Source organism: Coregonus lavaretus (genome assembly GCF_964263955.1).
Source record: "Coregonus lavaretus genome assembly, chromosome: 3".
Taxonomy (NCBI): domain Eukaryota; kingdom Metazoa; phylum Chordata; class Actinopteri; order Salmoniformes; family Salmonidae; genus Coregonus; species Coregonus lavaretus.
Genome location: NC_139990.1, coordinates 43,644,025 through 43,658,814, shown reverse-complemented (window position 1 = coordinate 43,658,814; position 14,790 = coordinate 43,644,025). Strand labels below are relative to the sequence as shown.

The 14,790-nt window shown below is 41.5% G+C and overlaps 1 protein-coding gene across 2 annotated transcripts in view; it reads left to right on the top strand.

Moving 5' to 3' along the window:
- The window catches only part of LOC311111943 (neurobeachin-like protein 2), a 106,805-nt gene that overhangs the window by 81,683 nt on the left and 10,332 nt on the right, over window positions 1–14,790 (top strand). For both annotated transcript variants that reach the window (XM_084154877.1, XM_084154878.1), the window contains exons 33-49: window positions 692–835; window positions 2,000–2,125; window positions 2,447–2,647; window positions 7,338–7,487; window positions 7,834–7,991; window positions 8,419–8,543; window positions 8,958–9,075; window positions 9,372–9,529; window positions 9,789–9,922; window positions 10,274–10,381; window positions 10,649–10,744; window positions 10,988–11,112; window positions 11,474–11,614; window positions 11,814–11,944; window positions 12,575–12,684; window positions 12,829–12,946; window positions 13,331–13,428. In XM_084154877.1, the coding sequence (XP_084011003.1) occupies window positions 692–835; window positions 2,000–2,125; window positions 2,447–2,647; window positions 7,338–7,487; window positions 7,834–7,991; window positions 8,419–8,543; window positions 8,958–9,075; window positions 9,372–9,529; window positions 9,789–9,922; window positions 10,274–10,381; window positions 10,649–10,744; window positions 10,988–11,112; window positions 11,474–11,614; window positions 11,814–11,944; window positions 12,575–12,684; window positions 12,829–12,946; window positions 13,331–13,428 (2,241 nt within the window). The remainder of the gene's footprint in view (window positions 1–691; window positions 836–1,999; window positions 2,126–2,446; window positions 2,648–7,337; window positions 7,488–7,833; window positions 7,992–8,418; window positions 8,544–8,957; window positions 9,076–9,371; window positions 9,530–9,788; window positions 9,923–10,273; window positions 10,382–10,648; window positions 10,745–10,987; window positions 11,113–11,473; window positions 11,615–11,813; window positions 11,945–12,574; window positions 12,685–12,828; window positions 12,947–13,330; window positions 13,429–14,790) is intronic.

Below are 14,790 nucleotides of genomic sequence, written 5' to 3'. Positions count from 1 at the left end.
AGACCTTTAGACAATATGCACATTTTCTGTAACACTAAAAATACAAATATGTGTATTTTACAGTTGTAAGGAAGGTGAAATCTTATAGTTAGTGGTTTTATAATCTGATTATACTATATTTAGAAAGCATATATGTAATTTCAAGCCTTATTCATACAGTTCTGTTGAATAAGAAATGCGTCATAAGCTTTTTCATATTTTCATATTTGTACTGTGTACTTGAGCTTGTGTCCTCGAAAGTGACTACACCTCAGCAATGTATAACTATTTTTACCAGAAAGGTGAGATTTTAACCTTTCTTGGAGTATGCAGTATTACTAGTTGTTGTTTATGGTCCTCTCATGATAAATAATACATTTTCGGGGATTACGTAGATTACATTTTAGATTACATGCAATTACATGTATTAATGGTACAGCTACTTCCTGTTATTGTGAAGGTATGTGTGTTTAATGTCCGTGGATGTGTCTTGTCTTGCATGTTTGCTTTAGCTTGGTTACTGTTTTGAAGGGTGTTCTAGCTATATCATTAACCGTGTGGTAACAGGTCTTGACAGTTGAGTTATCATCTATGTTCATTGTTATTTGTTTTTTCCACGTATCTTCACTCATGCCTACATCATTGCCCCTTGTGGGAATTGAATTGAATTCAAATGTGTTGTAGATTGTTCACAGGTGTGTTGTCGTTGTAGATCTTTGAGGGGGTGGTGAATCTGCTGGACAGACTACAGGCCTGGCACAGCACCCCTGTTACCCCCGGGGTTGTGGATCTCAGAGAGATGGCTCAGATCGGCCTGCGCATCATCACCGGCTACATCCAGCAACAGGACTCACAGGTCAGTCACCTATGTTACGCTACGCCCACCTCCCTCTAACCAAACTAGACTGTCTCAAACTCTGACTGCATCCCAAATGGCACCATATTCCCTATATAGTGTACTAGGTTTGACCAGGGCCCATAGGCTGGAATAGGGGTGGAGTAGAGCCATTTGGGACTCAAGTTCTTTCTCCAAACTACATCCATTGAGGGCATTAGTCAAAGCGTGGGTTTGAAACTTTAAACTCCAAATGTTGTGGGACCAATCCCAATGCTCTGTCTGTCAGTACACATTTACTATCAAATAAAGGTTAGGTTTGATAGACCTTTTGAGGGAAAGCGTATTTACAATACCAGTCCTTCTATGGTTATCTATCAGTGCACAGAGACATAGCTAGCATTCCTCCCAGGGAGTGTTGTGTAGGATGGGGCAGCTCCTCTCTGAGTTATAACTACTGCTGAGCTGCGTCCCAAATGGTACCCTATTCCCTACCTAGTGCACTACTTTCTGGCCAAAGGTTGTGCACTATGTAGGAAATAGGGTGCCATTTGGCACTCCGGACCTACTGTAGGAGTGTGGGATCAAGTGGTCATAAATAAATGGTCCAAAGTGTTCCTTTTAAGCGCTGGGATTAAAAATATATTTTTTTGAGGATTTTTTTTCTCCATCAACTTGAATTGCTGTTGTGCGTTTTTGTTAGTATTACTCCAGTACACCACTTCAAAAATCAATCAGCTGAGGAATAATACTATTAGGTTTGTGTACTGATGAAACATTTACTGGGACTTCTGTTGAATTTAAGACCTATGAGAGTACTTTTGAAGTGGAGCATAATTTGCTTTTTGACCAAAGAATTTCTCTCTCTCTCTCTCTCTCTCTCTCTCTCTCACGCTCTCTCTCTCTCTCGCTCACTCTCTCTCCTTCCTCTCTCTCCTTCCTTTCTTCCTCTCTCTCTCTCTCTCCCTCTCTCTCTATCTCTCATGCTCTCTCTCTCTCGCTCGCTCACTCTCTGTCCTCTCTCTCCTTCCTTCCTTCCTCTCTCTCTCTCTCTCTCTCTCTCTCTCTCTCTCGCTCGCTCGCTCTCTGTCCTCTCTCTCTCTCTCCTTCCTTCCTTCCTTCCTCTCCCTCTCTCTCTCTCTCTCTCTCTCCCTCTCTCTCTCCCCCCTCTCCCTATCTCCCCAGGTGTCTGTAATGGCCTGCGTTAAACTCCACAGCCTCCTGCAGACAGTTCTGTCTCTGGGCTGGGATGAGGTGTGCTTCCTGCTGGGGCGACTCGGTGCCCCCCTGTGGCCCGGCGGGGTAATGGAGGTACATTTATGTTTTACATTTTGGTCATTTAGCATACCACCTTTATCCAGAGCGGCTTAAAATCAGTGCATTCAACTAAGCTAGGTAAGACAACCACATAACATAGTCATTGCAATTAAAACGTTCCTTTAGCTATTTGATAATTCAGTGCTAGTGTGAGACCTTTTATTGTAAGAACATAATGGAATTTGAGACTTAATGGGACTTTTATTTTGACATCCATTATTCTGGTGTTTCCATTCTTATCACCGGCCTTACACTAGTAAATTCAGACAAGTGTAAGAAAGACAAGTACAACAGTAAGGTGTTTATTTTTTTAAGGCGGGCACCAACGGAGGGCACACAGAGACCTTTTCTCAGCTGGTGCCCATCGTGCGTACCCTCCTGGACCAACACGCTGACCCCGTGACCCTGCACGGCCTGCTGCCCAGCCTGCCAGTCACCAACGGCAGCTCCACCTTCGCCCAGGACCTCCAGAGCTACTGCCATACAGTAGAGTGGCTGGACTTCTGCCAACGCCATGTCAGTACTACTCAACTCATTTATGGATCTTCTTGTTTATATAGGGTGTGTCCCAAATGGCATTTCCCTATATAGTGCACTACTTTTGACCAGGGCCTTATAGACGGGTTGGTTGTTTAGCAACAAAACCAACGAGTGCGCAACTATGGGGCAAAACAGACGGGCTTGGATTAGATTGTTGACAACATATTACAACTATATTTTGTCTCCAACGTTTATTGAAGCTGAATATACATTTGCACAATGAGCACTTTTTATTTCTAAAATCCTTCGTTACAGTTGTTGTTTAGCTAGCTAGGGAATTTGAGCCGTATTAGCATAGACGTGACATCAGTCAAAACACCTCAAAACAAAACAAAACAAAACATGGTATCAAGAACAACATAAAACTATCTGAAACGAGCCACCTACGATTCCCCCACATGGCAGCTTCTTGTCATTGTTGCTAGCCATCGGACCATCCAGAATCACAACATCACACGGCCTTCTGCCCCATTTGAAGTGTGCACATGGTTTTGGTGACGTTGTCAGCTAAGCCATCTACGGGGGTATGAAGAGAATAAGGTGTTATTTGGGACCTGATTTATTTCACACGGACAATGAATAATAATGGTATTTTCTTAAGGAGTGGGTGAGTCCCACTACTTTCTTTTAATTGTTGAGTTTGTTTTATTGAAGAGATAGTAAACTGTTGGAAAGACGGGGAAGGTTGAGTCAAAGGGCAGTGGGACGGATTCGAACCCATGCCGACTCTGGCATACATGTGTGCTGTAACGGCTGGACCACACAGGCCTCGGACAATGCATTATAATCAACGTCTCAGACAGTGCCGTAGTTAGCTGGACAGCTCATTTTCCTCCGTAGTCCCTTGGTCGTCCCTGGACAGGCTAAAAACATTAGCTTGTACACTTCTCTTCTTTAGTTCAGAAACTGAACTGATTCTGTAGGTGCTGCTACTGAATGCGGTGTTGCTGTTTGTCTCTTGTCTCAGGCTAGTATTTCTAGACCGGCTGAGGCATCCTTCTTTCTGCCTCAGAGTGAAAACTAAACCAGGGACAGATAATCTGTCTGTTCAGTGTCATCCGCATTGTGTTCTCTGGTCCTCCTCTCATTATTTACCTCCTAGTCTACACACTGGAGGTACGTGGATGGAAGACCAGGACTTTTTTCCCGAGAGTGACTCCTCTCCCAGTTTAGAAATGAGAACAGAATCTGAATGCTTACCTTCTCTTTACCGTGTGAATGTAATGGAAGAGAAGCCGCCTAGCAGACCAAGAGGTTTGATGATATGAAGCCAAACAGACGTCTCCCCCTTAGTTCAGCTGAGGATTTATTATGAATGTGTGTGACAGTGTATAATCATAAATCTGTTTTGTTTAGATCTCTTGTATATAGAAATTACAGAATATATTAGCATGTCATAGATCTGGCAGTAGAGCCCAGTTTTGACTTATGCTCCCAGTATTTGAGCAACAGTTTGTGTGTGTGTGTGTGTGTGTGTGTGTGTGTGTGTGTGTGTGTGTGTGTGTGTGTCTGTCTGTGTGTGTCTGTGCATGTGCCCGTTTATCAGCTTATGTTAGCATTATGTCCATATATAATGTATAGGTGGTATATAACATTACTGTATATAATGTGTGTATATAATGTGTAGGTGGTATATAACATTACTGTATATAATGTGTGTATGTAATGTTTAGGTGGTATATAACATTACTGTATATAATGTATAGGTGGTATATAACATTACTGTATGTAATGTATAGGTGGTATATAACATTACTGTATATAATGTATAGGTGGTATATAACATTACTGTATGTAATGTGTAGGTGGTATATAACATTACTGTATGTAATGTGTGTATGTAATGTATAGGTGGTATATAACATTACTGTATATTATGTGTGTATGTAATGTGTAGGTGGTATATAACATTACTGTATGTCATGTATAGGTGGTATATAACATTACTGTATATAATGTGTGTATGTAATGTATAGGTGGTATATAACATTACTGTATATAATGTGTGTATGTAATGTGTAGGTGGTATATAACACTAATGTATATAATGTGTGTATGTAATGTGTAGGTGGTATATAACATTACTGTATGTAATGTGTGTATGTAATGTATAGGTGGTATATAACATTACTGTATATTATGTGTGTATGTAATGTGTAGGTGGTATATAACATTACTGTATATAATGTATAGGTGGTATATAACATTACTGTATGTAATGTATAGGTGGTATATAACATTACTGTATGTAATGTGTGTATGTAATGTGTAGGTGGTATATAACATTACTGTATATAACGTGTGTATATAATGTGTAGGTGGTATATAACATTACTGTATGTAATGTGTGTATGTAATGTATAGGTGGTATATAACATTACTGTATATTATGTGTGTATGTAATGTGTAGGTGGTATATAACATTACTGTATGTAATGTATAGGTGGTATATAACATTACTGTATGTAATGTATAGGTGGTATATAACATTACTGTATATAATGTGTGTATGTAATGTATAGGTGGTATATAACATTACTGTATGTAATGTGTGTATGTAATGTGTAGGTGGTATATAACATTACTGTATATAATGTGTGTATGTAATGTGTAGGTGGTATATAACATTACTGTATATAGCGTGTGTATGTAATGTGTAGGTGGTATATAACATTACTGTATATTATGTGTGTATGTAATGTGTAGGTGGTATATAACATTACTGTATGTAATGTGTGTATGTAATGTATAGGTGGTATATAACATTACTGTATATTATATGTGTATGTAATGTGTAGGTGGTATATAACATTACTGTATGTCATGTATAGGTGGTATATAACATTACTGTATATAATGTGTGTATGTAATGGATAGGTGGTATATAACATTACTGTATATAATGTGTGTATGTAATGTGTAGGTGGTATATAACACTACTGTATATAATGTGTGTATGTAATGTGTAGGTGGTATATAACATTACTGTATGTAATGTGTGTATGTAATGTATAGGTGGTATATAACATTACTGTATATTATGTGTGTATGTAATGTGTAGGTGGTATATAACATTACTGTATGTAATGTATAGGTGGTATATAACATTACTGTATGTAATGTATAGGTGGTATATAACATTACTGTATGTAATGTGTGTATGTAATGTGTAGGTGGTATATAACATTACTGTATATAATGTGTGTATGTAATGTGTAGGTGGTATATAACATTACTGTATATAATGTGTGTATGTAATGTGTAGGTGGTAAATAGCATTACTGTATATTATGTGTGTATGTAATGTGTAGGTGGTATATAACATTACTGTATGTAATGTGTGTATGTAATGTATAGGTGGTATATAACATTACTGTATATTATGTGTGTATGTAATGTGTAGGTGGTATATAACATTACTGTATGTCATGTATAGGTGGTATATAACATTACTGTATATAATGTGTGTATGTAATGGATAGGTGGTATATAACATTACTGTATATAATGTGTGTATGTAATGTGTAGGTGGTATATAACACTACTGTATATAATGTGTGTATGTAATGTGTAGGTGGTATATAACATTACTGTATGTAATGTGTGTATGTAATGTATAGGTGGTATATAACATTACTGTATATTATGTGTGTATGTAATGTGTAGGTGGTATATAACATTACTGTATGTAATGTATAGGTGGTATATAACATTACTGTATGTAATGTATAGGTGGTATATAACATTACTGTATGTAATGTGTGTATGTAATGTGTAGGTGGTATATAACATTACTGTATATAATGTGTGTATGTAATGTATAGGTGGTATATAACATTACTGTATATTATGTGTGTATGTAATGTGTAGGTGGTATATAACATTACTGTATGTAATGTATAGGTGGTATATAACATTACTGTATGTAATGTATAGGTGGTATATAACATTACTGTATGTAATTTGTGTATGTAATGTGTAGGTGGTATATAACATTACTGTATATAATGTGTGTATGTAATGTGTAGGTGGTAAATAACATTACTGTATATAATGTGTGTATGTAATGTGTAGGTGGTATATAACATTACTGGATATCATGTGTGTATGTAATGTGTAGGTGGTATATAACACTACTGTATATAATGTGTGTATGTAATGTGTAGGTGGTATATAACATTACTGTATATTATGTGTGTATGTAATGTGTAGGTGGTATATAACATTACTGTATGTAATGTATAGGTGGTATATAATATTACTGTATATAATGTATAGGTGGTATATAACATTACTGTATATAATGTATAGGTGGTATATAATATTACTGTATATAATGTATAGGTGGTATATAACATGACTGTATATAATGTGTGTATGTAATGTGTAGGTGGTATATAACATTACTGTATATAATGTGTGTATGTAATGTATAGGTGGTATATAACATTACTGTATATAATGTGTGTATGTAATGTGTAGGTGGTATATAACATTACTCTATATAACGTGTGTATGTAATGTGTAGGTGGTATATAACATTACTGTATATAATGTGTGTATGTAATGTGTAGGTGGTATATAACATTACTGTGTATAATGTGTGTATGTAATGTGTAGGGGGTATATAACATTACTGTATATAATGTGTGTATGTAATGTGTAGGTGCAGCCCACCATGGAGCAGTATGAACTGGATACGTTTGGCAAGAGTCATGACCTCATGTCTAACTTCTGGAACTCATGCTTTGATGACCTGATGAGCACTGCCATACAGCGGGACAAAGAGCGGGCCTACAGCAAAGACAAGTTCCAGGTAAATGATGCTAGTAGCATTTGTCATCCTCAGACAGACTCTTTGGTGGAACTCTTATGAAGTCATAGTACAGCCCACTGTTGTCCATTATGAAATTACCTCTATTATGACATCAATATCAAGTCAATATTATGTGGCTTGAAACTTGTTTTATTTAGCATCTAGTTCTACTGTATTCATTCTATTATGGTGATCTAGAGGTATTTTGAGGCAGTGTATTATCAACCCAGTAGAACTTGGTTTGTGCTTGTATTGCTGATTGGTAACTAACCTACAGGTATTTCTGTGTCTGCGTCTGTGTGTGTGTGTGTGTGTGGGGGGGGGGTCTCTGTGTGTGCTCATAAAGGAGGTGATATTGGACCCGTACCTGAGGCGGGTACGCAGTGAAAACAGTCGTTACCACAGTGGTCAGAAACAGAGCTCCGGCCAGCAGGGGGTGGTGTGGCGCCACTGGAAGTCCCTCCGCAGGCTGCTCACAAGCGAGAGAGGGGCCTGGGCACACAGGTCTGACTCTATCGTATCTGTATCTGTGGGTGCGTCCCAAATGGCACCCTATTCACTAGGTAGTGCACTACTTTTGACCATGGGCCAAAAATAAATAAACATGCTCACATCACTTCCATTGATTTTTAGCTAGTGGTGGCTAAAGTTAGCTTAAGTTTGTAATGGCTGTTTAAAGAAAACTGAACCCTGGATTACAGTTTCTCCTGGCTCATAGGCTACTTTCAAGGTGAGGAACCATCTAACATCATGTGGTAAAATAGTGAACAACTCCTTTAACCATTAGGGGTTAAAGTGCAAAACTGACCCTAGATCAACATATAATGGAAGCTTTGCCCTAAACCGGATGGACTCAACCACTAATGTCACATTGTAAGCTTTGTTGTGGTGCTTTGTGCCTGACCAGAATCTACTGTGATTTCTACCTCAGAGTCCCACTAGAGGTGAAATGGAAGTTGTCCAGTGCGGAGACGTATTCTAAGATGCGTCTGAAACTGGTGCCCAACTACCACTATGACACTCACCTGGAAGCCAGCGCCTCCAGAGACAATATGGGTATGCCTTATGAGATGAGAAATATACATTGTATGCTAGGAGTTCATGTGCTTGCCATGTTATGACGTTGTAGTCATGTCTACAACATTTCAGTAAATTGCTTTCGTTGAGCAGAAGCAAGTTTCCAAACTTAAATTGGTAGGTGTTCTGTTTTCGTGTGCAGGTTAGCTCAGGGCACTGCTGTGTTTTGAAGATGTGTTTAAAATCTGTGTTCAGGTAACATTCGATGACATTAGATTAGAAGACCTTTATTTTAAGATTGGAAAATTTGTTTGGCATTTTAAGCTTCACAACATCATAAAAAGTAAATAAATAAAAATGTCATCACGAATATCTGCTCAGGTAATATAGGTTTGTGAGAGTGTGTTCAGGTTCAGTAGAAATGTATTGTCTGTCTGCTTCTCTCCACATCAGGAGCTGATAGCCCTCGCAGTTCAGAACCCCTCCCATTGGCTGTTGCCAAGGAGGCCAAAGTGAGTGACATGGAGGACGACCAGTTAGGAGAAGAGGACATTGTCTTTCTGGACAACAAGTGAGTGACTTGATCTCCACCCCCTATCCACTCCACATATCAATCTCCGCACCTGATTCAACTAGTAAAATGATCAGCAAGCCCTTGGTTAATTGAATCAGAAATGCTAGTGGTGGAATATTCATACCCTTGGTTAGTTGAATCAGAAATGCTAGTGGTGGAATATTCATGCCCTTGGTTAGTTGAATCAGAAATGTTAGGTCTGGAATATTAATGCCCTTGGTTAGTTGAATCAGAAATGCTAGTGGTGGAATATTAATCTGATACAACAAATGTTTTGTCTATCTGTTCGTCAGGGTGGAGGGGGAGGACGACAGTCAGAAGGAGAAGCTGGTTCTGTCGGAGGACTGTGAGCTCATCACCATCGTGGCGGTGGTTCCGGGTCGGCTGGAGGTCACCACACATCACCTCTACTTCTACGACGCCAGCAGTGAGAAGGAGGAGACGGAAGAGGGTGAGGACTGAGACGTCTGGCAATGGACACTATGGGGCAGTTTCCCGGACACAGATTAAACCTAGTCTGGGATCGTAAAGCTATATCAATGGAGATTCTCCATTCAGCATGCTTTCTAGTCCAGGACTAGGCTTCATCTGTCCAGAGGATCGTATTTGTGTGTGCATCATTCTCCAGTTACATTAAAGAACAGTCACTGCTGACATCATGATACAATTTAATCTGAAAGAGTTGTTGTTGACAAACGTCTTCTATCCAGGAATTGGGTTTGATTTCAAGCGGCCCCTGTCTCAGCTGAGAGAGGTGCACCTGAGACGATACAACCTGCGTCGCTCTGCTGTGGAGATGTTCTTCATCGACCAGTCACACTACTTCATCAACTTCAAGAAGAAGGTGTGTCTTTAGTCTAACTGATACAATTCAAGGGCCTGCGGTCTTTGAAGGCTAATGAGGGGAGGACGGCTCCTAGTAATGGCTGGAATGGAGGGAATGTATTGGTATCAAACACAAAGAAACCATGTCTTTGTGTCTGATACCATTCCATTCATTCCGTTTCCAGCCGAGCCCGTCCTCCGATTTTAAGGTGGCACCAGCCTCCACTGTCTTTGTACCACAGTGTTGACCCCAATACCTGTAAAAGATGTGGAATTGTATCATTATTTGACACCAATGGTAATGATAATGTGAAGTGATTTGAAAAGGACCACTGTAAGAGACATCTATAACCTGTCCCCGACCCCCCAGGTGAGGAACATGGTGTACTCTAGGATCCTGGGGCTGCGGCCCCCCAACCTCTTCTATTTCGGCTCCCGCTCTCCTCAGGAGCTCCTCAAGGCTTCTGGACTCACACAGGTACAGCTGATAACTGCATCCCAAATGACACCCTATTCCCTATATAGTGCACTACTTTTGACCAGGGTCCATAGGGCTGTGGTCAAAAGCAGTGCACTATGTAGGAAATAGGGTGCCATTTGGGATGCAACCCGTGTGTTACAACCCGTGTGTTACAATAGAAAACTATATTACCTCAGTAATATGTTATTGAATGAGTCTCAGATGATGATGTGTCAGAAATGTCTGCTAAACTAAGAGGAAGCTGCTGTTTGTGTGTGTCATTAGAGATGGGTATGCAGAGAGATTTCCAACTTTGAATATCTGATGCAACTGAACACCATCTCTGGACGTACCTACAACGACCTGTCTCAGTACCCTGTGGTAAGTCCCTGTCCAGTAATCCAGTGAGTGAGGGAGGAATGGATGGATGGATGGAGGAACGAATGAATTAACGAATGAATGAATGAACGAAGGAATAAATGAATGAACGAATGAATGGACAGAAGAATAAATGAACGAATGAATCATTGAATCTATGAATGAATGCAGGAACAAACGAACTAACAGCATTTATGCTGTAGTCCAGTGTAATCTAATGGTGTCCCTGTGTTGGGTTGTGTCCAGTTCCCATGGGTGCTGAGTGACTACACCTCTCCAGTTCTGGACCTGGAGGACCCAGCCGTGTTCAGAGACCTGTCTAAACCCGTCGGAGTAGTCAACTCCCGCCACGCACAGAACGTCAGGGAGAAGTGAGTACTGCAGTAACCTCACACAGAGAAACCCAGAGCTCTGTCCCAGATGCCACCCTATTCCCTATGTATGTCACCATTTTTAACCAGGGAATATGTGGCTCTGGTCAAAAGTAGTGCACTATGTAGGGAATAGGGTGCCATTTGGGACGCAGACTAGATCATCTCCAGTTCTCTTAAAACACAAGCTTACCCTATTATATCTGTTGTGTTATCTGCATTTAGTCTGGTTTATTATGACGAGTATTATACACAGTATACATGCTCCACAAATACACTTTGTTACTGCATGTGTTTAATGTTTAAGTCATTGTTATTCCTATTAATGCATGGCACCATTTTCATCATCTTGTCTGATCAGGTATGAGAGCTTTGAGGACTCAACCGGCACGATAGATAAGTTCCACTATGGAACACACTACTCTAACGCAGCAGGAGTCATGCACTACATGATCCGTATGGAACCCTTCACCACCCTCCACATCCAGCTGCAGAGCGGCAGGTACAGCAGGGGTGTGTGGATGTGGGTGTATATTGGGTTGTGTGAAGACACAAGTGTGTATCAGGGTGTATGGAGCTGTGGAAGGGAGTGTGGTAGTGTTTGAAGTTGTATGAGGATGTAAAGTATTAATCTAACACTTCAAGGTGTGTGTGTGACTGTTCCATTTGAACAGTGTGCTTCCTGGCTGTGTGTGTTGCAGGTTTGACTGTGCAGACCGTCAGTTCCACTCTGTAGCAGCAGCCTGGCAGGCTCGCATGGAGAGCCCCGCTGACGTCAAAGAGCTCATCCCTGAGTTCTTCTACTTTCCAGAGTTCCTGCAGAACATCAACGGTGAGTAGCACTCCCTTCACGTGAGGAAGACTAAGCCTGTGTTCCCTTCACGTGAGGAAGACTAAGGCTGTGTTCCCTTCACGTGAGGAAGACTAAGGCTGTGTTCCCTTCACATGAGGAAGACTAAGGCTGTGTTCCCTTCACGTGAGGAAGACTAAGGCTGTGTTCCCTTCACATGAGGAAGACTAAGGCTGTGTTCCCTTCACATGAGGAAGACTAAGGCTGTGTTCCCTTCACATGAGGAAGGCTGTGTTAGCGAACTCACTCTGGAGTGTCACTCTGGGCATTCGTAAAATTCAGAACATTGTCAGATTGTCCGTTCGTAAATTCAGAGCGTATTGCTCTCGGATTCATCAATTAACTAATCAATTATTCTGCTCTGGCACTCTCAAACCAGAGTGCTCTAAAATCTAAGTAGATTTCCAGAGTGAATTTACGAAAGCACCCTAAGTGGAATGCAACGATTTATGTTAATTCCTATTCACAAGGCATTTGTTACACAATATATAAACACAACATAAATATGGCCTATCATAGTGTTTTCGTACAGCCTCGTATCCTACCAAATGTTGGATACTCTGTTTATGTAGCTGAGGAAGGTTTGACTGTCTCTGTGTCTGTTTACTGCAGGGTTTGACCTGGGCAGTCTGCAGATGACCCAGGACAATGTGACTGATGTTCTGTTACCACAATGGGCCTTGTCTAGAGAAGACTTCATCAGGAAACACAGGAAGGCTCTGGTGAGGCCTCCCGCCTGGAAAAAAATATTTGGCAAACACTGGTGCAACCCCCACAGCCATGCTGCACTCTCTGATTGGACACATTTTAATCAAGTAATCAAATACATTTCCTTTTACAAATGCATTTGTCCCAATATTGTGTAGGAGTGTGAGCATGTGTCCTCTCACCTCCATGAGTGGATTGACCTGATCTTTGGCTGCAAGCAGAGAGGGGAGAAGGCTGTGGAGGCTCTCAATGTCTTCTACTACTGTACCTATGAAGGTAAGGAGAATGGCACCCTATTCCCTATATAGGTCACTTCTATTCCCTAGATAGTTCACTACTTTTGACCAAAGCCCTATGGGTCCTAGTCAAAAGTACTGCACTATATATAGGGAAAAGGGTACAATTTGAGACTCACAACATCTCCCAATGTGATATGAGGAATAGGCTTCCCTCCATCCTCACTCAGACCCTACGATGTATACCAGGTACATTTCCATATCAGAGTTGCACAATAGAGTTCTGTTATGTTCTGTTCTGTTCTGTTCTGTTCTATTCCGTTCTGTTGTGTTCTATTCTGTTACGTTCTGTTCTGTTACGTTCTGTTCGATTCCGTTCTGTTGTGTTGTGTTCTATTTGATTCTGTTCTGTTATTTTGTGTAGGTGCGGTGGATCTGGACGCCATAGCCAATGAGACGGAGCGCAAGGCCCTGGAGGGCATCATCAGTAACTTTGGACAGACGCCCTGTCAACTACTCAAGGTGTGTGTGTGTGTGTGTGTGTGTATGTCAAGGTCTGACCCCTGTCACATTGAATTTACAGTCCTGCTTGATTTGTTAAACACTCCCTCAATTTATAGTCTCCCTCCATAAGCCAGAGGGAATAGTTGTATTGAGTCTGGAGAGTAGAGTATGTATGGCTCCTGCTGTCTGCCAGTGTGTGTGTGTGTGTGTGTGTGTGTGTGTGTGTTTGACTGAATGACACGGTTTATCAGTCTGTGAATCTGACTGTCTGTAGCTCCCTGACTGTGTGTCTGTAGCTAGCTCTCTGGGTGTCTGTAGCTAGCTCTCTGGGTGTCTGTAGCTAGCTCTCTGACTGTATGTAGCTAGCTCTCTGACTGTCTGTAGCTAGCTCTCTGACTGTCTGTAGCTAGCTCTCTGGGTGTCTGTAGCTAGCTCTCTGTGTGTCTGTAGCTAGCTCTCTGACTGTCTGTAGCTAGCTCTCTGACTGTCTGTAGCTAGCTCTCTGACTGTCTGTAGCTAGCTCTCTGGGTGTCTGTAGCTAGCTCTGACTGTCTGTAGCTAGCTCTCTGACTGTCTGTAGCTAGCTCTCTGGCTGTCAGTAGCTAGCTCTCTGGGTGTCTGTAGCTAGCTCTCTGGGTGTCTGTAGCTAGCTCTCTGGGTGTCTGTAGCTGTCTGTAGCTAGCTCTCTGGGTGTCTGTAGCTGTCTGTAGCTAGATCTCTGGGTGTCTGTAGCTGTATGTAGCTAGGTCTCTGGCTGTCTGTAGCTAGCTCTCTGGGTGTCTGTAGCTAGCTCTCTGGGTGTCTGTAGCTAGCTCTCTGGGTGTCTGTAGCTAGCTCTCTGGCTGTCTGTAGCTAGCTCTCTGGGTGTCTGTAGCTAGCTCTCTGGCTGTCTGTAGCTAGCTCTCTGGCTGTCTGTAGCTAGCTCTCTGGGTGTCTGTAGCTGTCTTTAGGTGTCTGTAGCTAGCTCTATGGGTGTCTGTAGCTAGCTCTCTGGGTGTCTGTAGCTAGCTCTCTGGCTGTCTGTAGCTAGCTCTCTGGCTGTCTGTAGCTAGCTCTCTGGCTGACTGTAGCTGTCTGTAGCTAGCTCTCTGGGTGTCTGTAGCTAGCTCTCTGGGTGTCTGTAGCTGTCTGTAGCTAGCTCTCTGGCTGTCTGTAGCTAGCTCTCTGGGTGTCTTGTAGCTAGCTCTCTGGCTGTCTGTAGCTAGGTCTCTGGGTGTCTTGTAGCTAGCTGTCTGTAGCTGTCTGTAGCTAGCTCTCTGGCTGTCTGTAGCTAGCTCTCTGGGTGTCTTGTAGCTAGCTCTCTGGCTGTCTGTAGCTAGGTCTCTGGGTGTCTTGTAGCTAGCTCTCTGGCTGTCTGTAGCTGTCTGTAGCTAGCTCTCT